The 12570-nt window shown below is 41.0% G+C and overlaps 1 protein-coding gene across 1 annotated transcript in view; it reads right to left on the bottom strand.

The window, feature by feature from the left end:
* Window positions 1–2948: 2948 nt before the first annotated feature.
* Window positions 2949–12570, bottom strand: part of itsn2a (intersectin 2a) — a 31696-nt gene continuing 22074 nt past the window's right edge. The window contains 17 exon segments of the mRNA XM_020623689.1: window positions 2949–3778; window positions 4231–4404; window positions 4503–4586; window positions 5014–5221; window positions 5393–5605; window positions 5864–6031; window positions 6119–6217; window positions 6591–6774; window positions 7003–7109; window positions 7238–7359; window positions 9569–9760; window positions 10324–10420; window positions 11264–11385; window positions 11515–11548; window positions 11925–12091; window positions 12223–12254; window positions 12346–12569. Coding sequence (XP_020479345.1) covers window positions 3627–3778; window positions 4231–4404; window positions 4503–4586; window positions 5014–5221; window positions 5393–5605; window positions 5864–6031; window positions 6119–6217; window positions 6591–6774; window positions 7003–7109; window positions 7238–7359; window positions 9569–9760; window positions 10324–10420; window positions 11264–11385; window positions 11515–11548; window positions 11925–12091; window positions 12223–12254; window positions 12346–12569 — 2379 coding nt within the window. The 3' untranslated portion in view covers window positions 2949–3626.

The following is a 12570-nucleotide window of genomic DNA, read 5'->3' as shown; positions in this document are numbered from 1 at the left end:
TTAATACAAGTTCAAATACCACTGGAAACAAAAAAGCTAAATTTTCACATAATGCACTACAAACTCTTAAAGGCACTGTTACATTAGGTTTACTATGCACACACAAACACACACACACACACACCCCCCATACTGTATGCACTTTGTCAGAATACCACACTGCTTCATAAAAGGTAGCTAAAGATTTAGAGGTTTAGATGTTCCTATGAGTGGCCCTTGTGTGGCTATTATGGGGATTTCATAAGAAAGAAAGCTTTTTGTCTACGTTTAAATGTATAGAATAGTTTTCTCTCTTACACGCTCACGCTGTACAGTGAACTCTCGCCAACGAATAATTTATCACCAGTGTTTTAATGTACTGTAAGAGTGGCTGTGTATCCTGTCCAGACAGTTTGGCAGGGATTGCAATGCCTGTCTCTCTCTCTCTTCTGTCTGTTCATTGTCATATCTGAATGTACAAATCTCAGTGTCTTAGTAAGCATGAATGGAAAGGTTTCGGGTTATAGACAGATATGGTAGCCACTGTTATCTTCACCTAAACGCTTGGTGCTTATGGGTCAAGTGACACGAGTGCACATGACACGAGTCAACCAAGCATCCAAACCCATGATAGTACTATTTTAGAGAAACACAACAGAAGGAAGGAAGCTCCCATCTTCAACTCAGGCCAAAGAAAGCCCCACAGTGTGTTAATATACATATCCTGTGTAACAGAGAGAAGCAGCTAGGGTTTCCAGGTAGTGATGTCATCTGTCACTGCCTGTTGTGCTGGTCCTGCTGCCTTCTGTATACCTCTGGTCCTTCTGTGAACGCTTACTGGGATTTCACAGTCCGCTCATGGCTCTTTAATCTGCGTTTTCTGCATATTTTAATTCATAGTAGGTAACATTCACTGTTACAGAACAAGGTGTAAGTAAAGCCTTGAATTCAGATGAGCTACATAGGATCTCTGAAGAAGAAAGTGCACACTGCAGACTGTAACTACACCACAGTTACAAATCACTGTAGTACGTGCCCACAGCACTGACTTTACTGGTGTTTCAGGAGCACACAGCAGACGTGAAGGACACCACAGAGACTAGAAAGAGCCCATCTCTGCTAAGCGTGAAGCTACAAAGCACCAGTGGATGTGTAAGAGTAGAGAAAAGAGATGAAGAAGCATCCTCTAAGCCAAAGCTGGGCCCAGCACAGGTCCGGCTGTCTCATACCCCCCTTAGACAGCTGCAGGTACTGCATCAAACCAAACGCCTGCACATACAGAGAGAATGTGAAGTTCCTTATTGGCTGTGTTACCTCTTAGGCAAAGATGGAAGCTGAAAATCAACAGGCAAGAAAAATAGCTGAAACATTACAGGACACAGAAAATGGTTTTATGAAGGTATGATTTTTTATTTTTTTTTGCAATTTTTACACTTCATTGTGTTACAAAAAAAGCTAACATTTGTAACTATCATGTTGGTGGAAATGGGTCTTCATTGAGGAGTTGGAAAGATTTCTGAGCCGATGGGATGAAACGGAGCTGAGAAGGAGGGAGCTGCTGCACAAGCACTGGACCGAGCGTGTGTGGTTTCCCCTCCAGAGCAGGGTGGAGGCACACGTGTCCAGCTGTGGCCCTGCGGAGGCCAAGAGGCGCCTCAGTTTGTACAGTGACTACCTCCATCATTGCAACACCAAGGTAATGCTAACACTCCCGATCAGTCTACAGTTAACACATCCCTATTTCACTGCTAGAAACAGCTTTTGTCGTGCTGTTGATGTTTCTCCAAAAAACAAACAGAACTCAGCATTGTGTATTTACCTGACTTCTAACCACTGTGACGTCTTTCATCGTCAGGGTTATGTGTTTCTTGATACCTATGATCTAAAGGACTATAACCCTTTTCTTCTTAACATCAAAAAGCCACACTTCTCTAAGGTGATTGTTTTATGGCTCAAGTATTTTAATTATTTAAGAAAAGACAAGTTGGGCATATTAAAAATAATCACAAGAGTGTCTCTGCTTAATCCCTAGCTCAGAACAAATGACACAAAGGACCCACTGTACCTTCAGTTACATCAAAGACCACCGGAAAAGAGAACAGCCTGTTCTTATGATGCAGGTATCTGGGTATTTTCCTTTTTTAACCAAAGGGAAATTTAAGAGCCGTGTGAATGCTCGCTTTGAGCTTTAGCTGAAATATCCAGTGGAATTTTCTCTTAAGTCTAGAGAGAATTAAACTGAGAACATGTTAGGTTTGAAAGAAGAAACAACACATTTCTCCTGTTAGAAATGAAAAGTTGTATGCCAGATATGATCTTTAACTTTGCTGGACTTTTTTTGACTCTTCATTTGTGCTACAGTAACAGTTTAATATTTTAGCTACATGTTAAAGAGTAGTTTGGTATTTATATTTATCCCATTATTGTCCTAATTAGATATCATGTTTTGGACAGATATGAGCCTTTTTGAGTTATAAACCAGCTTCTCTTCACTCCAGAATACACAAGGAGACACGTAGAGAAGCTACCTCAGAATGATCGTCACCTTACTGACTCCGTGATGCCTCAGGCTGACACACCTCTACTGACCTCATCCAATTATCTGGCCTCTCCTTCCACAAATACTCCAGTGAAGGATGAGACTGGGGGGAGGAAGTCCAGCAGGTACAAATCTACAATATTATGACAATGGATGCTTTATTTTCAGCCCATGCCCTACAGGATCCAAGTCTCTATTTGATATACAAGCGGCTTCATCACCACAGTCATTCAGTTTAAATAAGGACAATGTGAGAAGTAACATCATCCAAATGTGTCCCACTCAGGCTCGATACCATACCACATAATGGTAACGCCGCACCAGATGGAAGGTGCCATTGTACCGGCTCCTGCTTCTCCAGATGTGGATGTCGGGAATAGCCAGTAAGTTTATAGCAACTTGCCTACATCCAAATAAAATCCATATTTACCATAAATCTTCACCTCCGTTTGCTTCTTGCTACCTCACAGTTATCCCAGGCATCATACTTAGTTCATACAAAGTGTTATTGTGCAGGAAACCTAAGGAAACCAAGAATGTATTGAGTGAAACAGTAAACAGTTAGCCACAACAAAGACAAATGCTTACAGTATGTGCATTGTATTCACACCATTGTCAGGATTTAATGGCATACTTGGTTACACTATAGGGTTAACCTTTGACATTACATTGTACAGTAGTGGATAACATTAAGCAAAACAAGCACAATATGTGTGGCAGTTGAGGTCAATGTAAAACAGGGTATAAATGAGCACATCAGACACAATGTACTCATCCATTAATAGTAAAATAGTACCATATACAAGTTTGTGAATATGAATATTAGAAATCTCAACCATTAAAAGTTAAGGCATGTTTGTCAGATTGCATTTTCTAGTGACTATATTGGCAGTTGGATTTGCATTTTAGCTGGTTTGTCTGTAGCAAAAATTCATTTTTTTCACTATAAGATGGGAATTAGGGCACTTACATGAATCTGACTGGTGCAGGGCCAAACATATGCGCTGCTATAGATAGGTACTTTAAGGTTGTTTATGCAAAGTGTCTTGTCTTCACTGCTGTAAAATGAATTGTCTGCACCTGAGTTAATGTTGTGCTATGTTCCTCCTCACTTGGTTGACTCATAGAGCTGTAGGCCCAGTTTGACCCAGACCTCTCCAGTGGGGACTTCGTGCAGTAGTAGACGGCGGTTTGCAGCACCTTTGCTCTCCATCTCTTTCTTGATCGTTGCCACTGGAACTTCAGTGCGGCCCAGGAAATCTAAAGTGGCGGAAAACTCAATGTCTAATAAAGTTAGATAACCTAATATTTAGATTTGATATCTTGTATTGAGTAGCTATTGTATTTTTCAGTGTTTACCATGCAGGTCTATTTGACTTCATTTAAGCAAATGTAACTTGTATTAATGAGCAATTTTATCTTATTTATAGTTATGTTTAGCTAGACACAAGGAACATATCTGTTAAAAGAGCCCCAGTATGCTCTGATACTTGCTTTAAGGTCTGAAGTTTCAAGATGCAAACACCCAAATTCAAGTTTTAGTTTTTTGGCTTGCATCACAATTGTGAAAAAGGGACTGCACCACACACAAAACAGCAGTGGAAAGGGACATTTTTAAACTGTTAAACAAGACAAAAGTGGACAGCATGAAAACAATGATTATAAAAACTGACAAAAATGCCTGAACATCTCTGTGTGTCTTATCCACTAACCATCTGGTGAGAACTGGTCTTTCTCGAACACAGTGATACACAGGACGTCCTGGTAGAGGTCTTTGATAAAGAACTGGCAGTTGAAGTTCCACTTGGGGTTCAGAGTGTCGTTGATCGGCCGGGACGTGTAACACTGAGCCCCCATTGTCAGCTCACAGTACGGATTACTTTTACCTGGACAGAAATGATGGAGGTTTTTGAATTCACAAGACACGATTTATGTAAGCACATAATGTAACAGTAAAGGTTTGTATTGCATTACGAGGCCTCACCGTTGGGCTTACAGGCCTTGAGCTCCTGAGCCTCTATGACAGTTACCAGCAATCGGCCGATACCACTGGTCTTCAGGGAGCGTGCTAAACAAACAGAGCAATTAGATGTAGGCCTAAAACACACAACATGTTTTGCCAGATGAAATAGATCTTGTCGATGTGTGGGCAATATACACATATAGAGTAGGCGCTTATATCATGCAGAGCATATCACACTGCAAACTGCAAATGATGACTTTGCAAAAGTGGGCTGTGAATGTGCACTTTGGTACATGTAGAGGCAGATTTTTTCCATCACAGTAAACAAGTTTATATACAGCAGCTTATAAAACCAATATGGCAATTATGAGAAACATTATTGACTAAATCTTATCTCTACCAATAGTTGTTCCCTCTTTCACATTAGTATCATAAATATATATTTTTATAATGTGTCACATATATGTTAAAATTCGAGTTTAGCCTTTAATTTACAGGCTTTATTCTAAATAGAGAGATGTTATATGTTTACCTTGGTAAGCCTTCTCTCTCTTTTTCTTCTCTGTCTCTATGAAATGTTCAGATGCTGCTTTGATTTTCTGGACCCATGTTGTCCTGCCAAAACAGTAAACATATGAGTACTACAGACAAGGTTTATTAGGCCATTGCCGAGATGTCCACATGTGCATACGTACCTCTCGTTGTGGCATTTTCACTAAAACCTCATTTAGAAACAGTGGCTGGGGAAGATAATAAAACGATGAATGAATAGCATATCGACAGATGCCCAGAAAAGGAAAACATGACAAAGTATAGAATGAATACTGAAATGAAAACAAAGCAACACATTTCAATTGGCTATAAACAGAGGTCACCTAAAAGCGTAGTGCTTTAACACTGCTCTCGCTTACTGTTTTGTACATCTTCAGCTGAATGTTGGTCTTGGGGCTGAATAACTTTTCTGATCCTGACGAGGAGAAGGATTTGGCACTATGTGTGAGGAGGAGGAAATCATTGAAGAGGAAAGTCCATAGCTCCCTGCTGCTTTTGGTTTTGTACAGCCGGCCACTGTGGAGCAGCTTGCGAGGCCCGAGGCAATTAGTCAGCGAGTTGAAGACCAAGTGCTGCAAAAGAAATGGGCAGAAAGTTAGGCATGACCGAGGAGAGGAAAGGAAGAAAACTGTCAAGTACAGTAAAATGGTTCAATAAGAAGGCTCTCTGGCTTTTGCTATTGAATTCCTGCATTTGTTTTGATGAATTCTGATGTGTACTTGCAAATGAAATGTGTGTTTGGTGCAGAAAACAACAAATTACAAAGGTTTTATTTGCAATGGTTAACAGTAAAACACACATTCATACAAGTCATATCTGAATGTGTTTACCTCTATAGGTCCCTCACACTGGACGTGGCTCTGTATCCACTCCAACCGATCAGAGTTCTCCTTCTCTCTGACGCCCTCATTGACCTGAGAGCACAGCTCCTCAGCTCTCTCCAAGGCTTCTCTCAGAGGCCCATGGTCTACGTGGCCTTCTGGGGTGTTCTCTAGAATCTGCCCAGTAGGAAGATGAAAGGAGGGAGACACTATGAATATCAGAAAAAAAGAAAGTTTTGGGTGGGGAATACTTTTTCCACATACATTCTTTATGAGCAGTGGGTAGCGTGTGATCCTCTGCATGGGCTTGAGGAGGAAGCTGGACAGTGGCATTCCTTTACAGCGGTAGTTGGTGGCAATCTTCTGCTCAAGGGGACAGGCGAGAGAGATAAAGACTTCAATTTTATTGCATCTCAGAATCCACGTGTGCCCAGTTTACAATTCAAAAATGATTTTCTTTACGTCACTCCCATTACATGATTCCACAATATCTAAACTGCTCATCCTCAAAAGATTCATGTAGGGGCTGGAGCCAAACCCAGCCGACATTGGGCAAAGGGTGGGTGCACCCTGGACAGGTCATCAGTCTATCGCAGGGCTGACACACAGAGACAGACAACTACATTCACACCTTCTGGCAATTTAGTGTCACCAGCTAAGCTAACCTAACCTGCATTAGACTATGGAGGCGCAGCGGAATACCTGGAGAAAAGCATCCATCATGCATAACACATACCTTGAGGAAATCCTTGAAGTCGGGCTGGTTGTAGGTTTTGCTTTGCAGCAGGGCAGCGGCGTTGAGCTGGCAGGAGCAGAAGCGGACATACGGCTGCATGTGTGCAAGCTCCGAGGCCAACAGGTCTCCTATCAGCTGAACCGGCATGTTCTCTCCTTCTGTCTTTTTACGGGCATGTAGGGCCCTGGGTCACAGAGATGATGATGTAAAACACTTCAAAAAGATTTGTGTTACATCTTCATACATTTGTGCTAAGCCAGCTATAAAAATCAACCAGATGGAGCAACTCAAACAAAACCTTTACAAGCCTGCAGTGTCAGTGGGCTTGTAAAACTCTGAGTCAAGTCTGTTTTTGCAGAACATATTAAAGACACTAAACGGGATAATTAAAGATGGTGTCTGTGGTACCTACTTGAGTAGTTTGTTGTTAAACATAATCAGCTCCCTCCAGTTAGCAAAGATCACTCCCATCTCAGCTGCTGTCAAACGGCCTGACTCAGACATGGGCTTGTAAAACACCTGAGACACAAACATGTAGAGACAGAAAAGCAAATTAATAATATAAACGTGATCGGTGCTTTGAATTCCAGAGAAAGGCTGACCATTTGTAAATATGCCTGAAAGTCTGCAAATGTGTTCATCTATACCTCTAGTACCAGCTCCAGATCTTCCACATAGGTCTCCTCAGTCTGGATCAGCTCGTGGATGTAACCCTGCCTCTTCCTCTCCTGAGGGGTCATGGTGTCTAGTGTCATCAGGTCAGCACACCCTAGAGTGTGCACACAAGTGCAGACAAACACACATGCATGCATGCACAAACACCTTCTTGTCAATCACTGAAATGATGTCTGAGAGAATGTGAAGTAGTCTTGTCAAAAGCACTACACTCTTTTCCATATTAAAATCTGCCTTTATTATCAGTTCTGTGGGATTTTATTTACATGTAATGCACAGACAAAAGTGAGGCACATTGTAGTTGCAGTACATGAACTTAAGGAAGATACCAAGTAATGCTAACGCTAACAACATCGCTATCAAAGACACTGAATTAAAGAAAATGAAGCACCTTTCATGGCGGAGTGCTTACTCCAAATGATTGCATAGTGAACAAATTAAATAACTAATGCCTAAGCAAATGAGCAGTGGAAGACTCGGTTGATAGTTCAAGTCTTTGAGATTTAAACGTGGCCAAACACGGCCATACATTTCAGCATTGTGGTGTGATTTTCTCCCTATCTACCCTATCTACAGTTGCTTTGCTGTTATCTGCATGTTTTTGCTGGTGATATCACAGCTCACACAAGATGAAACTCAGTTTTAAATACTTGGAGGCATAAAGAAATGGAACAGTGCATAAGAAGTGAATAATCAAATCACAATCAGTTTTAATCCAGGCAATCTGCATTAGCAAGCAGCAATCAAGGTTAATGGTGATTTAAGCAACAGTGAGTCTTCACATTGGTCCAGTTTAGCAAGGCTTAACGTTGTTAGTGCAAGAATGAGTGACCCTGTCGAAAAGTCTTTATCATACTGATTCATAATCTTAATTTAGAAAACTAAATGACTTTAGTTCTGATGCCATTTACATATTACTTTCATTAACCAACTCTTTTGATCAATATTTCCATTTATCTTTAGCAAAACTACGCTTTCCATGCCTTTGTATCAAATGCAAAAGCCTTTGAAACTCATGTCTAGCTGCCTCTGCCTCACTCCCTTGGTTAGTTAGTTAATTAAGGAAACATCAAGGGAGCAGGGGAGGAGAGCGAGGGGGATAGGGGTAAGAAATTAATGCTTAGTAGAGAAAGACAGGATTGGAAACTTTATAGCAGAGCAGGTAAAAGTAGCAAAATAAATTAAAAAGGGATCAATAACAGAGGAGCACAGAACACCACTGTCCTAAACAAGTATGGTGGAAAGCGCAGAGCTCGGCTGTTCTTGCTGGCGGCTGGGCCTCCTGTTGCGACAGGGCAGTTTGGATTGGCTCAGACAGTAGGGGGTGAGGAAGAAGAGAGAAGAAGAAATAAGCAGGGGAGTACGAGGAGAGAGGAAAGCCAGCATTACTGTCCTATAGAGGAAAGAAAAAAACAGAGATGAAGTAGAGGAGCGGGAGGGGGAGGGGAGTGAAGATGAAGGAGAGACAGCAGACATTAATGTAGTTTTAATATGAATGCTGGATTCTTACATGCAGGTGCATTAATAATGTATTTTTGGAAATGTAAATGTTATCATATCGGCTGGAGCAGGATGATAATTTCCTACATTTTATTTCTCTGATGAAGTGCATTGGGGGACGGGGGGGTGGGTGTACAGGCCAGAGCATGATCATTAGAATTAAAATTTCATGGTGTCTTGTAACTGTGGCTTTTACAAGTTCATCCTAATTAAAACATCCAGTGTGTTCACTCTTGTTAACATAGATCTGCTGCTGTGAGAACACACAAGCTATGAATACAAATTTGAATGTGCACCTCCTGCTTAAAAATGGGTCCTTTTTAAAAATTCAAACCAGCAAATATACGCGAGTAGAATCACATCCTTCCTAACAGAGCAGTGATTAGCGTACTGTAGACACAGTCACACGGATTGTGGACAAATTAGACTAGCATAAAGCCTGGAAGTAGAGGGTAAAGCCAGCCTAGTGTGCTAGCATTGTTTCTTTTTAAAACCAACTACCTAAAGCTTACCGTCAGGCTCTCCATGCTCTAACATGGCACCCGAGTGAGTCAAGTCAACCAATCAGACCTTTCAGCAACAAGAGAGACCTTTGTTTCTATGGCTGATTAAAATGTTTTATCAGATCTGTTGTGACAACGGTGCATTTTTCTGACCAACATTACATTTACTCCAACTGCATGTGTTGACTTATTGATTTTCCTGTCTAACTGTAGAACAGAAAAACGGTCCTACACTGACAAATGTGCTGAAAGCTCAGCAGAAACTACCCCCCCCCCCCCCCCCCCCCAAAGTTTACTCACATTGTTGGCTGGGGTCTGATTCTGTGGTCATCTTGACATAATTGGTGGGCAACAGACCTGTGACCCCACCGGCTTCACCCTTCCACCAGTCAGGGTTGGTCTTGTCCAGGATGTTGATCAGCTGACCCTTGGAGAAGCTCAGCTCGTCGGGATTGGCAGCAGTGTAGTCGTACATTGCAATTACTTGGCACACTGAGGGATCAGGCACAAATGGTGCGTTATTAAAGACCCTGAAAGCTTTTTACTATGAGCAATAGAACTCTACATGAACTGGCTATTTTCAGCCAAAACGTCCATGAACAAATTTACTCCCACACAATCCTGATAAAGCAGATTAGCTTTTGTTGAGTGATGAGTTTCTGATGAATAATAAGTAGTATATAAAAATATTTTAATGAATACCATTTTGCTTGGATTCATCATGAATATTTAACATTATAAAGAAATTTGAAGGCATGTTTTCAGTGGCTTTAAGAAGTGACTACAAGCAAAACAAATGCTGATCACTAGGATTTCTGTTAACTCGGTACTGAATTTTTTTTAAAGTCATCAATCTATTGAAAAGACCATGACTTTGTTTTTATTGTTCCATACATTATTTCACATATTGTGTGCTATTTCAAAATCACAGACGCTTCAAATGATGAACCACAATAGTACAGAAATTACAAATTGACCATGGAAATAAATTTGATCAACAGATCCTGCTCACTGATTATGAACAGGACACGGTACTCAGAGTGTGTCACCATCACCTGGGAGAGGAGAGGGAGAGGATTTGCTGCTGGTAGGGCCCAGGAGTTTGACGTGAGAGGAATGAAACCAGCCTCTCTGCCGTTTCTTACCTCGAGCCTGGTGGGGAAAGGGGCCAGTGAGAGTAAATCAATCTCCTGCTCAATCAGTTCTGACTTCTAAATCAAGTGATGAATTGATTTTGTACGGCAGAGTCCTGAATCTCCAGAATCTCAGCTAACAACATTTTTCTGAATTGTGATGGGCCTTTAGAGGAAATTTATGTTAAGTGGTTTCATAAACTCAGCCAAAGCTTAGCTTCAAGTTGGCAGATTGACAAAAAGATTGCAAATCACTGTTCCATCCTACTTGATCAATCTTTATAAAATTTTACATTTGCACATTCATTACCAGGGCATTGTACAATGTGACAAAGCTGTGGTATCACTGAAAAATCCAATTTAAATTTAGACTGCATTGTCTGAACTGTTCACCCCTTACAGCTAACTTGATCTGCTGTCTCCATTCAATGTGTTATTTTATGCTGTAGGTGTATGATCTTATAGACAACCCTAGTATTACTCCCATAACCTCCAGTCCACCTCTTACAGGTACCAGCTCTTCATTAATCTGATAAGTCACCAGATACAAAAACATCTATATTATCATCTGTGTTTGAGTGGTAAAAGAAACCTATTTGTTACAGCACAAGGAAATGTTCCCAGTGTGGATATTAAAATATTCGCTCCGATTTAAGAGAACTACGATCATGCTTACGCAGTGCTGCAAGGTGCAAGGGACCTTGAACTGTAATCAGCATTTACAGCCAAACAAATCCCTGAAGCAAATCCTTGCTACTAAAATATTAACAGCTAATATCTTTTTACTCTTATTTTCTTAAAAAAAAAAAAAAAGAAAAAAGAATAATACAGTAACTCCATAACGATGGCTCTGATGACAGACCTGCAGCTCCCCAAGCCACCAGCCAGTGGAGTTCTTGGCCAGGACCACAATCAGTTGCCCTGGAGACAAACGCAGCTGATGTACTGTAGGGGGGTCGGTGGCGGTGACTGCCTGGGCAATCTCTGTTGAATAGCCCAGGATGAATTTAGATCAGGTAAATATCAAGAGCATAACAGATTTAATCTGCAATTTATGACAATCTGTGTGTGTGTGTGTGTGTAGTGTATGTGAGTTTCTGTATTCATCCTCACCTGGTTTTTTAGTTGGACCTCCAGGTTTTGACACCTAAATTAGTAAAGGTAGGAAAGTCATAATCAGTAAATAAATGAATCATGTATTTATTATGAAAACATGCTGCAAAACATGTGCTGATTACTTTTAACAGCTGATTAATTGCTTTGTAGAACAGCACATCAGAAAATAACAAATGGTCATCACAGGTTTCCAAAATCGCTTATTTTGTTTGAATAGCGCTTAAAAAAAAGACACTTTCTGTTATTATTTAGTGAATTACAGTATCTACCTAATATTTGCAGCACTAGTTAATATACAATTATTATGATAACTGATTATCTTATTACAAGGATTCAAAATTGTGGTCAGAAATGGCAAACATGCTGCAATGACAACTTTATAAATAACAAAATACAACTTGACTCACCTCTGGTTCCACAGGCCGAACATAGTTGGAGGGGAACACTCCTGTTTGGTCCCCTATGCATCCTCGCCACCACTCTCCTTCTCTCTCTGTCACCATGACAACATCCCCCTCAACAAATGTCAGGTCCCCAACTTCTGGGCTCTCATATGTGTACAAGGCCACATACTCTGGTTTGGATAAAATGGCGTAAGGTACAGTCATACATCTGACTGAATAATCTAACAATGACTCAGTTTTCACTCAGTTTTTTATAAAAATAAATTCAGAATCTGTTTTTCAACAAGTAAACTATCCTTACCCTCTAGCTGAATAGAGTCAGTGTCATCAGCACTAGAACGAGAACAACACAGTCAGTTACCGTAAGTCTTACGCTAAAGTTGTATATCAAAGAAATGTGCTGTTCTCATGAGTGTCTTCATACTCTGTGTTGCCACTTGTCTCCAAAGTGACATAGCTCTTGGGAAACCATCCCTGCGTCCCATTCAGCTGTCCCAACCACCAGTCATCCCTTTGCTGCAGCACACTGATGATGTCACCCTGCAAGAAGCTCAGCAGCGAGGTGATGACATCACCCACACCAGAGGACAAGCTGAGGTGAGTTTCTGAAGTGGCAGACCACGCGGAGATGGCACGGGCCAGCACAAGG

This window comes from Monopterus albus, unplaced genomic scaffold (genome assembly GCF_001952655.1).
Source record: "Monopterus albus unplaced genomic scaffold, M_albus_1.0 scaffold307.1, whole genome shotgun sequence".
In the NCBI taxonomy this organism is placed as follows: domain Eukaryota; kingdom Metazoa; phylum Chordata; class Actinopteri; order Synbranchiformes; family Synbranchidae; genus Monopterus; species Monopterus albus.
The sequence above is the reverse complement of the archived record's forward strand: the minus strand, read 5'-3'. Positions and strand labels throughout refer to the sequence as shown.